General features: G+C 54.9%; 3 protein-coding genes across 3 annotated transcripts; 1 reads left to right on the forward strand and 2 right to left on the reverse strand.

The window, feature by feature from the left end:
* Positions 1 to 702: 702 nt before the first annotated feature.
* On the reverse strand, positions 703 to 2,021 carry MIND_00797900 (uncharacterized protein; the record flags this gene model as incomplete). Its single annotated transcript, XM_037364660.1, has 2 exons — positions 703 to 1,598; positions 1,649 to 2,021. The coding sequence occupies 2 exons, from the start codon at positions 2,019 to 2,021 to the stop codon at positions 703 to 705; spliced, it is 1,269 nt and encodes a 422-aa protein (XP_037220304.1).
* Positions 2,022 to 6,862: 4,841 nt separating this feature from the next.
* MIND_00798100 (Alpha-ketoglutarate-dependent xanthine dioxygenase) lies at positions 6,863 to 8,255 on the forward strand (the record flags this gene model as incomplete). Its single annotated transcript, XM_037364661.1, has 5 exons — positions 6,863 to 7,003; positions 7,053 to 7,115; positions 7,162 to 7,770; positions 7,824 to 8,032; positions 8,075 to 8,255. The coding sequence occupies 5 exons, from the start codon at positions 6,863 to 6,865 to the stop codon at positions 8,253 to 8,255; spliced, it is 1,203 nt and encodes a 400-aa protein (XP_037220305.1).
* A 96-nt stretch (positions 8,256 to 8,351) lies between these two features.
* MIND_00798200 (uncharacterized protein) lies at positions 8,352 to 9,645 on the reverse strand (the record flags this gene model as incomplete). Its single annotated transcript, XM_037364662.1, has 2 exons — positions 8,352 to 9,244; positions 9,294 to 9,645. The coding sequence occupies 2 exons, from the start codon at positions 9,643 to 9,645 to the stop codon at positions 8,352 to 8,354; spliced, it is 1,245 nt and encodes a 414-aa protein (XP_037220306.1).
* Positions 9,646 to 14,593: the final 4,948 nt, after the last annotated feature.

Consider the following 14,593-nt stretch of genomic DNA (forward strand, 5'->3'; position numbering starts at 1 on the left):
ACCTGACATTATGTTTCTGTACTGCACAGACGTTGGAAACCCTCGAGCTACGGTTCCATGGTATGTGTGTTTTGCATATCCCGCCAGTGTCCTCCTACTCACCTATCAACTCGAATAGATCTGTTTGTGCTTGATGGAACACCGACCCGGCTCCCTGCCCACCTTCCGCGACTCCGGAAACTTCGATTTTCATCTGGGGTCGCTGGCAGTGCTGTGTGGTATGGTGCCCATTCCGCCGTCACTGATTGATGTGCTCGAACCCTTTGTTGCACCTGTGCTGACTGATGCCATGTTCCGTTTCTCGTTGACCGCCAACCCAACACCGGCCACGTTGGTCGGGCTATGTTCCCCGGACCCTGTCTCTTTCGCGAGGCTTGACGACACGCTCGTTGCACATCCGTCGATAAGTAATTTCGAGTGCTTCATCGGCTGGTCTTATCACATCTCTCTTCAACGCCCACAGAGCCATATCAAAGCACTGGCAGAGAAGCTCGCAGAAGCGCTGCCGCAGGCGTCAGGGGCAGGTACTCTAAGCGTCGCGGGAGGACAAGAGAAGAGGAACCTTGAGGACGAGTTCCCATACTAGTAGTAGTAGGGATCAATGCATACTTATGTATCCGGGTCCAAACTGAAGCTCACCAACACTGCAAGCTCTAGTCCAACTCTTCAAAGGCTGAGTTTCATTTATGGATTAATGGCAAGCTAAACATGTGGCAAATACCTATTCCAATTTACCTCCAGATACGCTGTTCCGGGGACGTCCCGCAAGGCCATTAATGGTAGGATAACCAGGATAATACGCGCCGGGACATAAAGCAGTGCGCCGATGATGTATAGCCGGATGACTAGAAGAACTCCTAGCCGATCTGAGTCGGGGTTAACCGTTGCACACTGGTGCACCGACAATGCCACAGCTGGAGCGATGCCCAGGACGAGCGATGCCGCTCGCCACAGCCACATCTCCGCGGCGGATAGGAAATGCGTGCGCCAGGCTGCACAGTGGACAGCGCTGAATATCAGGGCGACCAGCAGCGAGATGCTGGGGGTGTACCGCTCGTGGTCGTCCGAGCCCGTTGCGAAATGGAAGGTGGGCACTGCCTCGGCATGGTGGTAGTCCCTGCGCACGTCTGAGACCCCGAACAGCGCCGAGAAGCGCTCGCGGAGGGGACGTTTCTCGCCCGTGTCGGACCGCTCCGGTTCCCGGCCCCGGCCCGGGTCACCGGCGTAGATTCCGACGTCCTCTTCAAGCGGTGGCAGGACGATTGGCGCCCGGACATCCAGCGGTTTTTTCCACCAGAGAAGCCAGCCAAACGCGTTCACGGCTGCGAAGCCCAGGGTGGCCACCTCGAGCTCGGTCAGTGTGAGATGTTGCTGGAGGCGGGCGAGACCTTGCAGGACGAACCAGAGGGCTTGCAGCAGTGCTATGCCTTTTGAGAAGGCATCGCCCTGGCTGCGATTGAAGATGTCTTGCTCGGACACTTGACGAATGTGGTACAGATGCCGCATTACTTGTATGGTGTCGACGATGGGGTGTTTTTCAGAGTCGACAAAGCCGCCCATGGAAATGAAGAAGCCGTGGGTCAAGGAAAGGTTGAACTCTGGGAGCAAGAGGTCAAGAATTCATTATTCCCCCAGTCTTATGACACACCTCGCGAGAAATACCACGCCGTCTCAAGCTGCCTCCCCGCAAATCCGACAATCAGCTCAGGCGCGATGAAGGCGACCAGCACGAGTTTGAGACGGCGCCGGACTCCGATTGTGCTGTCGATTAAATACCATTTTAGGTGCGCAATAACTGTTGCGTCTTTTTTGGGCGGTCGCGGGACGGGGGGCGGGACATTGGGATGCGCGGAAACCCAGATGCAGGCGAAAATTGTTGTGAAGCAGCCCCATACGATGGAGAACAGACTGCGCTGGTTGTTGCACGCATTCATATCTCCCCCAGTTGCGCGTACATCGCTGGAAGACGCGGTCGGGAGCGCGAAATGGGGGAATAAGGCGAGGACGAGAAAACGGAGCATGGGATGGTGCCTGAGGGAATGCTGGTCCAATTCATGAGTATATCGTTGGAGTGAGACCGTGACAGCTGGATTGGTGCCCAGTACTGCAGTCCGAAGTACTCGCGTGAACAGATTTGAAGTGCTTGGAGCATGGAAGTATTCGATATGTCAATCCGCCACGGCAAACTTGGAGAAAGGTGTCTGTTGTTGTTTGTCTTCTTCCCTGGAGCACTTCCCAGCGCATCGATGCAGCATTGAACAAATGCCGTGGGGCCCCCCAGTGAATAGTGTCATAGTAGACGAAAAGTGTCGAAGTGGATGTTGTGAGAGTGGCAGTCCGCGGTGACACATCCTTTCCTCTTCTTCCTTCGACGGCCACCATCCAACCATCTTGCCTCGCTCCAGCGCTTGAATGCACGAAGGCCTCGACGCGCCGCCAGCCAAGCCAAACGCCATAGCTGGCTCCGCAGTCGCTTTCGATAGACGACCTCGCGAAGATGGCGAGAGGGACTCGAGCTAGACGGGATTCGCTAACTTGACGGAGAGAGGCGGTAGTGGCGAGGCTCGAGTGCGGGTCGAACGATGCGGGTCGTTGCTGCTGTTGTGTGTTGTCTCTGGGTATGTGCCGTCCCCGCTCCCTGTTGCCTACTCATCCAGTCATTGTCAGCGTCGAAGAAAGACCCAAAATCTACAGCGCGGTCTCAATTCATGGCCTTGTCTCCTTCTTCTGCCGCCTTTCCTTGGCTTTTAAGGCTTGACGATAGACCCGGGTGTTGCGGAGCTCGCAGGACTCTCGAGTAAGTCAATGTCATTCCCAAGACCTTGACGAAGGTGTCTGAGGTGCCATTGTAGGACTCGATATGGTCTGCGAATTTCATTTCTGGATGCTGTACCTCCTTCATTGCTCGCGATACGGGTATGGCTCACAGACTATTCGACAAGGACCCGAAGGCGTAAATCAGGGAGAAAGAGTGGCGAGGAGGGAGACGGTAGTGAGTTGCTCGCTGGCGTTATCATTCCTGCTCAACTCTTTATAGCATGATATCTTGTACTTCCATTTGAAGATTCCGCAAATGGCTGCAAGCGCTGGTCCCAAGATGGTTGCGGCTTTCGACATGGTGTCCCTCTTCAATGGGCCAAAATCCCATCCCAATGCTTCCCTTTCATGCTCCACGACTTTTTCCTCCTCCCATTTCCCCACACCCACCGAAGCCCATGTCGCCATGACTTCGGCTCCATCTATACACAACCTTGCGCTCCATGGGGTGTACTCAGAGTCGCGGCTAATTTTCGGGGAGGCGTTGAGTGGGGGAGAGAATTATGCCGGCGGGGAGATATGAGCTGACCTCGGAAGTGGCGTCCTTACGAGTGTAGCTCTGCATCATCCTCAATGGCTCAAGTATTTCTTGGCGACCACACTTTTTACTGCCAGTTACCTTTTCCATCGTTATTGTACTACGTTTACATCTATACATGAGTGACTTAAATCAGAAGGAAGGAATGTACCGTGTCCACGACTATCGGGACAACGAGGGAGCACAATCAAAGTGCTGTTGCATCTTGCAGTGCACATACCAGCGGAGGACAAGAACTGTCTCCCGGTCGTAAGTGAGCGCCGTGGTATTTTGCGAGCGCAGCTTGCAATTCGGCTTCAGAGTTGTAATAGACAAGTGCAGAATATGTCGCAGCGTGCCGGGGGAGGATAGTTATGGAGACTGTCCTCGGTTCTTGGAGAGTGGAATCTGGCATGAAAAATGTGTGCAGCTCGTCAAGGGTCGCGTCTCCGGGAAGGCCCGCCACCCGCATTACATAGGTATCGGCCTCGTTCGAGGGGGATGCGGGGTCATAAAGTGCTTCAAGTTGTGCGGTGACGGTGTTATCTGGTGAGTCTGAATATTGACTCCAAATGGCGAGCAACGCTGAGCCGGTAGATGGTGCAAGTTCCAGGCCCTGACGCAGGTCTCCCCTGCGCAGCCACGATAGCTTGCGATTCTGGGGGTTGCGCAGGTGGCTGGTGTCGCGCCAAGGAAGCCGATGTGTGCTCATCCATTGAAGTCGAATGCTTGCCACATTCCCGATCGACCAAGATGGCTCTTCGACGCGGTCGGTTGGACTATCGGACCGCTGACCCCGGCTCGGGATGGGACGACTTGAACCGATGACATGGTCTGGATATGCGCCGCTGGGAATCTGGAGCTCCAGCGCATAGGAGAAAAGCGGGGTGTTTGCTGGCTGTACGGCGTTGGCTGCAGTTAAATGTCGGGCACTAGTAGATTGTCGCGACAATTTGAATGGATCCGATTGACGACTGTGCAGGCTACTGCGCTTGGCAGCGTTCGGCTGGCGCGCAATTGACTGAGGCGCTGGAAGACTAGCACTTGTAGTACCACGCTGATCGAAACCCGTCATCCTGGAGAACCATTGTCTTTGTAAGGTCTCCGACCTGTTAGTTGGTCATAATGGACCACATACCGGGCATAACCATAGAGCGCTCTCGAATGGTGCTGGCAGAATACGATGAAAACATCATGGGCAGTAAGCAGCTTCCCATCCGACAGCTCGTTGAGGAGGGCGTTATTGGGTGGCAAGGGCCAGTTGCCCGTTTCCTGGCTCAAGTCGAGGCTTTCCTGCCATAATATTATCAGTTACAAACATCGACGATTCGTATAATGACTCACGGTACTCCCCACCCCGAAAAGAAAGAATCTCGTAGGCTTGCGGCGACGGGCATCAAAGTTGGATGTGGTTCCTGCCTCCGCTGGGTTGCCTGGGCCGCCCGTCATAGCTGTTGGCTCAGAGTTCTGCGGGGTTCTCCACAAAGCTTTGCGCGGCCACGCGGGCATTGACGGACATTGGAGGCGAAGCAGAGTTCTGAGGAAGCGCAGAGTTGTGCTTGAGAGTGGGCAGATGGGCAGATATACCCCCAGCGCTGCACAGCTTCAAGTCCGTCAACAGTCACTGCCAGAGAAGAAAGATGGGCCACAAATAGAACCGGACCGTGTCGGAGTTGGGGATGAATCATGGTCAAAGTCAAGATTCGAGAATGAGTGACATCACTGCAGATCACTCTTGCTCTTGACCCTCATCCACTAGATGCGTTGCACTAGCGGAATATCTGGACAACTTGAAGAAAGCCTCTCGAGGTGCTGCTTCCAGCCTCGCGGCTCCTTAGAAAGCGCCGGAAAACGACAGTGAGCAAATACCGCGCGAGCTTGAGCGAAGAGGTGCGGATCTGGCGACTGGGAGTCGGCTGAATGACTGTCAAAAAGTGTGTTTAGTTGTCGCCGTGGAGGCGACGTGTGTGCTGCTAGGGTGGCCACGACCGAAGTGAGCGCTTGGGAAGGTGCGTCATCCAGTTTGCTTTCGTGTTTTGCGCCGACCCGACATTGGAGCGCTTCCCGCCCGACAACCTTCACCCCTTTCTCGGCGCCCTTCTCACCTACACATGCAAGATGCGGGCCCACCCTTTTCGACACGCATACGAATCGAATGATGGTCGCTCAGTTTACGCGCCCGACAGCAGGTGGAGAGCAAGGCGGAGTGGAGGGGAAGGAGGAAAAACGGGCAGACCTAGGGGAAAACGCGAGCTTTCGGTGGATGTGGTGCGTATTCTGGCACTTTCTCTACTGAATCGCACTACTTACTCCCTCTTCCTGCTCATGTTATCTCAGCCTATCCGACTCCGTCGAGCCCAGTGATGATGACAAGAGTACCTTTGCCAGAGGAGGAGCTTGAGTTGGGAGCGGCCAGTTGTCACAGCTTCCGAGGACCTGGCTGCGTCTCAAACAACCCACCAGCAGCCAATAACCTGGCAAGACGTTGCTCGTTCTTCCCCAAACGCCAATCTAGTAGCCTATTCGCTCCCGAGCCCTCGATATCAACCCACCACAATTTCTCCCCTCTACTCGCAACATTCCTCCCCATCCACACTCACCAGATTGCCTCGTCCAAAAATCGAAGTCACGTGCGCGACATCCACAGACGTCGAAGTTTTCGTGGCGTACGCGCGACCTAGCACTATATCGACCGTATCTCCATCTCCATCACACCCTCCTAATGCTACCCAATTCTTTTGGCCTCACTATTCGACGCGCTAGGGCTTCGTTCGACGAGTTTATGGCGGTGTCTATCTAGAGGGCATCGGCAACATTCATGGGGAGATTAAAAGATTTGCGGAAACGGAGGTGTATACCCCGACCCTGCAGATGAAGAAGGGAATGTTAGGCATGACTCGGCGAGCTGCTTCTGCGCCAATCTATACCAAGGCCGACCACATTTCCATCGGCACTGCTCGTGACGCAAGTCGACTGACAGTACTCATTGGGATGCCGCCTTATCCTCTGCCCTCGTTGCTTCCGAACAGGAGACAGTGCTAACAACATTGTCATTGACGTTGATTGACGACGTCAGGCGTTGCTGGGATGGGACTGCGGGTATATTTTGCGGATGCAGGTAACTTTGCGGCCAAATCTCCAACGCCCTGCTAACATGGAGTAGGTTTACGGACTTGTGGTCGTTAGAGACGTTTTGGTGTGTAGTACGGGTGCAAATATCTACAGGGCCACAACACGGTATGTGCATCTCCATGCCTTGCAATTGCGTCAAGACGATTCAGATTAATTGAAGAAAGGTGTTGTTTACCTTGGTATCTTGCAAACCATGCCGAATGGTTCGGCCCAGTTTGGGTGACGATAGTGTTGTATTTCATCAATTAACGCATGCGTGCCAGTGTAGTGGAAGATACAAGTCCGCGTTGGGGAGGCTGTAACGGAAGGCTGACAAATCGTTATTTGTCTCCTCTTATCGTCCATCTCCGAACAATCCGATGCCTAGAATAACCCGGCTGCTCCTCAGCACTATCCATGACGTTGACGTTGCTGCCCCTCCCAGCTTCAAATGCAGCAGACGCTTCGTTGCGGGACTTTGGCCGGGAGGTTGTGGGCGTTGAGCCTGGCTCGCTGACGGCGGCGCAATTCGAGGAAGTCAGAGAGGCACTTTACAAGGTGCGTGGCTGGCCAACCACCCGTTTTGCCCGGCTGACCTGTCACTTAGTATGACGCGCTTCTCTTCCGCAACGCCTCGCTCAGCCCAGAGCAGCAATACGCGCTGACCAAGGTGTGTTATGGGCTGCGTCTATGCAGACAGAAGCTTACTTCGACAGGCATTCGACCCTGCCTCAGAGAGTTATGGGCACGGGAACAACAAGACGCAGGCTACCACCAAATCGGTGCTCCACCCGGACCTCAAAACGATCCCGCGCGTGCCGCAGGTCCAGCTTATTGGCAACGGCACAGTGTTTGACCACGAAGGGCTGGTGGAGGCAAAGCTCAAGCATCCCCACCACAAGACGTTCCACAAGACTGCTGTCAGCGAGGAGGATGAACTGCGCGGCATGACACGATTCTACCGTTGGCATATCGATGCGGCGTTGTACGAGCTTTCTCCGCCGCGAGTGACTACACTCTATGCATTGCGCGTGCCGAAAGGCGAGCCACAAGTGTGTCGCTACGACGATGGGACGGGTGATGAGCTGGAAGTGCCGTTGGGCACGACCGCATTTGTCTCGGGGAGGACAATGTTTGCGCGGTTGTCTACCGAGCTCAAAAGTCTGGCGGTTAGGGCACGGGTCAAGTATGCTCCCCACCCGTACGTGTGGATGGCGCCAGCGCGGGCGAAGTCGACTGGCTTGGGTATCGAGTCGGAGGGGCTGGAGCTAGGGTTGGATAAATTGCCGCCTTGGGAAGAGGAGAAGGTGCAGATTCTGCCCATGGTGTGTCTGCTATCGTTTCTCTCTCGAGTTCAATACTAATTATGATTGCGCAGCTCTGGAAAAACCCACTCACGGGCGAACTCTCATTCCAGGTCCATCCATGTGCTGTCCTCGAACTTATCATCGACCCGCTCCCGCCACAAGTCTCTCGCGACACCGCTCTCTACCCCAACGGCGCCAATATAACCGACCTCAAGCAAGTCCGCGAGCTGCTGTACCAGATGCAGCGGCCCGCAATCGCCCCTTCGGTATGCGACTATCTGTAATTCCCATCGTCTCCAAGTTGCGCTAACGCGCTGCAAAGCTTCGTATATGCCCACGACTGGAGCGAAAAAGACCTCGTCCTTTTCCACAACCGTGTCGTGCTGCATACCGTTGTTGGTGCATTTGCGGAGGACCAGGTCCGCGCTTTCCACCAGTGCAATCTTGCCGCGTCAGATGATCCTATCGGGCCCAGCAAAGAGGATGTATTACAATGGGTGTAGTTTAGTCTAATCATAAAGGCTCGGATAGAAACAAAATGTCCCAAAATGTAGATTTAAATCCAAAATAAAGCCTTCCATTGAGTACTCGAAGTCTAGTTACAAATGAGGGATGTAGACACTCCAATCCACGTCGCCAAATGCGGCGGGCGGGAGGGATCGCAGGGTCACGAATGGTATGACAAGGAGGATGCCTCGCGCAATTGAATACACACAGACGAAGCCCAAGACTTGACCGGCAACATCGACTCGGAATGCGCTCAGCAGGAAAGTGGCCCCAAGGAAAAGCGGGGGAAGCACGGTAAGCACGAGCGCCGCGCCGCGCCATAGCCACATTTCGGCGGGGGAGGGGAACGTAGCGCGCCACGCGATGCAGTGGATGGCGCCAAATAAGCCGCCACACAAGAACTGGCTCGAGTCTGCGAGTGTCCACGACAGCCAGTCTGCCCGGCTGGAAGATCGGACGATGTTGTAGTAGTCAAACGTGGTGCACCAGAATGTCGGCACGGAGGTGTTGGACCACGGGTCGTACTCGTCGTTGCTGTAGGAGTTGATGAAGAGGCTGAGGAAGCGGTCGAGCCAGTAGGTGCTGGCGGGATATGGCAGCAGTGGGGTATGGTCTGGAGGAGCGGTTTGGACCGACAACTTGATGGGATTGCGCACATCGAGAGGCTTGCCCAGCCAGAGCAGCCAGGTTAACGCGTTTAGCGCTGCGAATGCCAATGTGGCGACCTCGAGTTCGGTCAGAGGAAGATGCTGTAGTCTTCGTGCTATGCACTGCGCGATAAACCAGAGCCCTTGACAAAGGGCGATGCCCTTCGAAAAGACGTCGCCTTTGCTCTTGTCCTCGATGTCGGATTCGTCGATTGCGCGAATCAGTTGGATCGCGTTTGGAGTCGACAATTGCTCTTTCGTGACAATGGGATGGCCGTCATCGTCGACAAAGCCGCCCATACCAATGAAGAAGCCGTGGGTCAGGGATACCCCGTAGTCTAAGTTATCGGTGAGAAACTTGTCGCATGATAGTACGGGGTACCAGACCTCGCGAGAAAGACCGCGCCATCAAGAATTGCCGTGCCGGCGAAGCCAAGGATGAGCTCAGGCGCAATGAGAGCACAACGGACATGAGCTTGAGTCGATGCAGCAGTGGTCCGTTCTTGCTGACAACGTGCCATTTCAGCCCGGCTTCGGAGTGACCCAGCCGCTTTCCCTGGTCGCTCGGGACGAGGAGGCGGGGACGTTTGGGTGAACGGAGACCCAAATGCAGAGAAAGATCGTCACCAGACAGCCCCAGATGATGTCGAAAAGCCGCCTGCCAGTCGTTGATGTTGGTGCAGTCGTTCGGGGCGGCGCGGGAGTGAATCGAGGAGAGGGAGAGCAGAAGAAACAGCATGTATTGACAGCATTCATGTCCGGGAGGCTATACCGGATTGAGCAGGAGATGCTGTGACATGCTCTCTTCAGTACCACCACGGCCAGGATATGCATCAGCATCCTCAGACGACTGCAAAGCCTACATGACGGTTGTAAGCCTGGAGCCATAGTCGGGAAATCATTGTGCGTGTCCGCTTCTGCGGATCTCAAATCACACCAACGAACCCACTTTCAGCTCCTTCCATGGCCAGGCGGCCGCGGGCCAGGCTGTTCAGCACGCATTAAAGGAGACGCTCAAGACCCAGAAGGAAACGAAAGTGCGTTGCTGTGCCTCTTGCATTCGCAGCCGGTGTTGACCTCAGACTAGGCAAAGCTCTTGGACCGTTCCTCGATCTTCACACCGCTTGTTCTCGACCCGCAAGCTCGACGCGAAGCGACACGGCTGTGCGGTAGTCAGCAAGTACCGCCTGGAAGGACACGTGGAAACTTGGGGGGGCTTTTCAAAGTCGTTGACCGTTTTTGGCTGAGGAGGCAAAATGGGACGGGACAGTTGTGTATATGTCCTGCCCACGCCCTTCTCCGTTTTTCTGACGTGGCATCCAGAAAACGATTGCATGCGCCGCTGGGAGTTCAGTAGACGAGAGGCCGGACGGGCTCTCAATTGGCAATGGGGCAATGTGCGTTTTCGCTCGCCTTCGTTGGTATCAGTGACTAACTCCGAGGATAGCGAGAAGTACCCGGAGCTTTACGCTCGGGCGGCCTTGCGACAATGCCTTCTGGGTACGACAACAACGAGCTACCAGCAAATGGGGACACGATGTCGGTCTGCAGTAACGGTGTAGCGGGAGTTTGGGGTGGTTCTTGAGTGTGCAGCGGGAGACAGACGGATGTGGATACAGGTGCGCGAAAAGTCACTCTCCTTACCCAACGCTGTTGCTGACATTCTCCCCCGCAGACTCTTTGTCGACTCGAGTTCCGGTCGCAATACCATGACATTCTAATTCTCCAGCACCACTTTCTGCCAGGCAGTCTCGGGACCCGTCATTCTTCCCTTTTCGTTGAAGACTACCATCCATATTGCTTGTTGTCGAGTGCGTATTTGACCACCACCCCTTCTTCCATCCATTGACCGAACGCTCAAGAGGGCCCTGCCTTAGTGGCGTATGCACCCAGGATCTTTGTTTTATCTCCGCAACGGCAAGAAGAAGATGCGTTGGTGGTTGTGAAGTAGCCCGACGGCCTTCGACAGCAAGATTCTGCAGCTTCGAGGTCTGAAGCCGTTTAGCCACATGAACAACAACATCCCCTCTCAAGCACCATATCCTCACCTCCCTGTTTCGCTCTCAGCTCATCCGCTTCCGCGTCAACGTCGCCACCATCCACCAAAGCCCATCGAAATTATGTCCACATATAGAAAGTCACGTGCACACCCGCGCTCGCCGAAAGACGTCCACACATCTTACCCAACGCGTAGGCTAGCGCTACATCGAGTGTATCTCGCTCTACACCATACCTGGCACCTTCTATTCAATTAATATTTCCCTGCCATTCATGGAGACGGCCGCCATTGAACGCGTTTTCTCCGACACGGAATATGGGAAGCATGGTCGACCTTTCTTCGTTGAAGGGCTACATACGCGTCGGTGGAGGTGATTTGGGGCGGTATTTGAGGGATGGGGGAACTTTAGAGTGAGTTTCCAGCCGGCGTTGTGAAGGATTTGGAGAAGGACAGCCGAGGCTTATGCGGACTTCCGAGTTGCTCGTGCGAGCTCGCGAGCAAGACGAGGATATCTCTCGATACAAGTGGGTTCTCTAATTCAAACAATTATGAGCATTGAAACGTCAACGCGGAGAAAGCGGAAGCGCAAACTTTGTGAGAGCGACCACGCCATCGGCGGCCCAGGCTGCCCAGCGCAGAAGTCAAGGCAGATGCTGGGAAGATGATTCGCGTTACGAATGGAGACAGCGCAGCATGTGAAACTTAAGCACGTCGTCAAGCTATAAGGTGAGCTCCTTCCGGCGCGTTTTGGTGCCCACAGGATTCAGAGTGGGTGAGTCAAGCAGGGTACTAGTGACGCGCGGCGTTGATGTATAGCCGGAGTAGCCAACAGCCACAGTATTAGTCCATCGTAGGCCCGCTTCAGTAAGACTGGCCAGCGAAAGGCGGGAGAAGAAAGAGTAGCAGCCGTCGTTGCGGAAGAAAGCGATCGGCCCGAGCGAGCATGTGATCTCTTCTTCTTCTTCTCCGCTTCCACCACGACAGCTATGGCCGACTCTATCGCCTGCGACGACTGTAGCCGCGCCTGGGGGTCTGCCCGCGACAGGCGGCGCCAAACGTAGTGCGTTGTTGGAGGAGGCGGGCGGATGGGAGGTGGGAGGTGGGGAGCGGTGGTGGGAGTAGGAGGTGCGTGTGCTGTCTTCAGTTCTTCGCTGGCGGGTTCTTTGTGCTCACAAACATGCCCAGTAGCTGGCCACCAGCCCCCCAGAAACACATTTGCTCGCGCCTGGCTGCCCGCGTTCCCATTTCGCGTCAGCGCCATAATCGATGTCGGCGTCGCAAGCCCCACATATCGGTGTGGAGACGATGGCGCGGCGAGCCCGCTGCTGCCAGAGCGGAGAGTTTTGGACGATTCACGTTTGTGTGCTCAGGAACTCATGTGCGTGTCTCTCTATCTTCTTGTCGATAACGTGGTCTTTACCTGCTTCACAGTCCCCCTGCCCATTTGCTTGCTCCTTCGTCATCTCCGGCACCACCAAGCTTCTCGCGTACTCCAAACTCGCCAAAACCCTCCCATTCTGGCTAGCGCCGCGACTCCGCAAAGAGGCACGACCTGACAAACACTACAGCGACTTTCGGCGTTCGCGCTGTCCTGTCTGCAGGCAGCACAACCTCCCCGATACAGGCCCGATACGCAAGTAATACTCGCCGTTAAGGCTGGCAACCCTCTCAACGCCTCTGCTTGACCAGCCCGCCGTCGGATTCCGTGCTTTCCTTCAGCTTGTGGCGGCGCGACGCGGCGTCACCCTTCGAAAACCACCTATATCGCCCAACGCAGCCGCTACCGCTCCGGCGAGCCTATCTAGTTGCGTTGTACACCTCCACGCTCCTACACCATCTTTTCCTTCTGTCAAATCGAGGAGGAAGGCCGCCGCTACACCAGCTTTCCTGCGCGGAAAGCGTGGGGAGCAAATAGCATATACGGCTGCCCAAATCCTCATCTATTGCTGCAATATCATCCCCGCATCGGCGTACAAACGACTACGCTTGTGCTTATAGGCTGAATTTCCGAGCTTGTCTCTTGACCGACCTCGACAGAGAACAGCACTGGGTCAAGCTTGTGGACCATCGCAGTTTCCTCAACTGCGCCTACACACATTGACTATAACTCTCTGCTTCCCCCTTATCCTTCCCCCCGCCCTCGCCTGCACCCTCCCCATGCAATCGGCGTCGACTTCCTAAAATGGCAGTCACGTGCTGACCCGCCCGACCGAAAGGCGGCCACATATCTCGCACAACGCGGCAGCTGGCGCTCTATCGAGTGTATCTCGTTGTGCCCCATGCCTGTCCCCTCCTACTCATTTCTTTTCTACGTCGCCATTCGAGGGGGAAGGCCGTTGTCGAGCGGCTTTTGTCTTGCGGTTATATGAGCCGTATGGGCGACGTTTCTTTGCGACGGGCGACATACGGCGTTGGCGGAGGTAATTTGGGCCAACGGAAAAGTGGTGGGGGGAGTTTGGGAGAAAGCTTTGAGTGGATTGTGGGGAGGAAGGCTTGTGCGGACCGTGGAGTTGCCCGTCGGACGAGCGCTTTGTGGACGTCTCTCAAGCAGAGCGACGCACGGAGGCTGGGATTATTCTCCTCTGTCTTCCTTGCCCGTTGGGTGTTAGAGAAGGAAGCTGTCGGCATCGTGATTATTCTTCTGGAATTCAGATGTATGTATATATTTTCTATCGCTGCTTGTCGATAACATGTTTTCGATATTGGTTTATACAATCCGCTCGATAGCTGTACATACTATACTGTATGGGATTTATATTCAGACCTGCTTCGACAATATGATAACTTTTCCCTCCCGGGCCCTTCCAAAGGTATCATTCATATGATCTATTTCCGCATCTTACTTGGGAGTCCCGTACGGTTCAGCAATTCAGTAACTATGTACTTGTCCAATCGGTACATTAGCAAGGAGTATCAGGTGGACGAAAGGGAAGATATCGGGAGTGTAGCAAGTCCGGAGCTCCCCAGTGACGCCAACATCCACCCCAGCACCCGCTTAACCAAAACATGGCACCGACTCTTATATCTCGAGGGAACGATCCATTCAAGTTCAGCCTCGGCAACTGCGTCCTTGAGGAGAACCCTGCCGCAAGCCGGGGAGATCCATTCGTAGACGGTGTGTGAGCATCTCCTCCTGGATGTGCAAATCGTGCTTCGTTGGCTCAAGCGACAAGCGGAGTAGTTAACGCAGGAGGGAATGGCGCCAGTGGCCGGAGAGAGAGCTGGGGACTATCGTTTTCTGGCAATGCGAGTTGGGCTGGGAATTCCTGGCGTGTTCCTCGTCAAGTGAAAAGGCGATGCGGTTGCGGACCTACAGCCCGGGCCGATAATAAGTGTCGCTTCAACGCTGCTCGGAAAGCGTTATGGTCTCAGAAAAAGAACTGAAACAGAATCATCAGCACCATACGCGGGAGAAAAACGAGGCCCACGCACCGTTCACCATGATCGCGGCAATATCACTTCTTTGAACATATGAGATAGTAAGAAAAACGGCCCCGCTGGCTCCTTGAGAAGAACGCTGCCGGAAGCGGGGTAACCCGTGTCGAGGACACGCAGGGGCAGAGGGAGATCTACTCGATGAGGCCATCGACTTTTTACCATCTCCTCCTGGTTAGGTTAGGGTTAGGGTTAGGGGGTTAGGTTAGGGTTAGGTTAGGGTTAGGGTTAGGTTAGGTTAGGGTTAGGTTAG

Source organism: Mycena indigotica (genome assembly GCF_014461135.1).
Source record: "Mycena indigotica strain 171206Taipei chromosome Unknown Mind.scaff0006, whole genome shotgun sequence".
Taxonomy (NCBI): Eukaryota; Fungi; Basidiomycota; class Agaricomycetes; order Agaricales; family Mycenaceae; genus Mycena; species Mycena indigotica.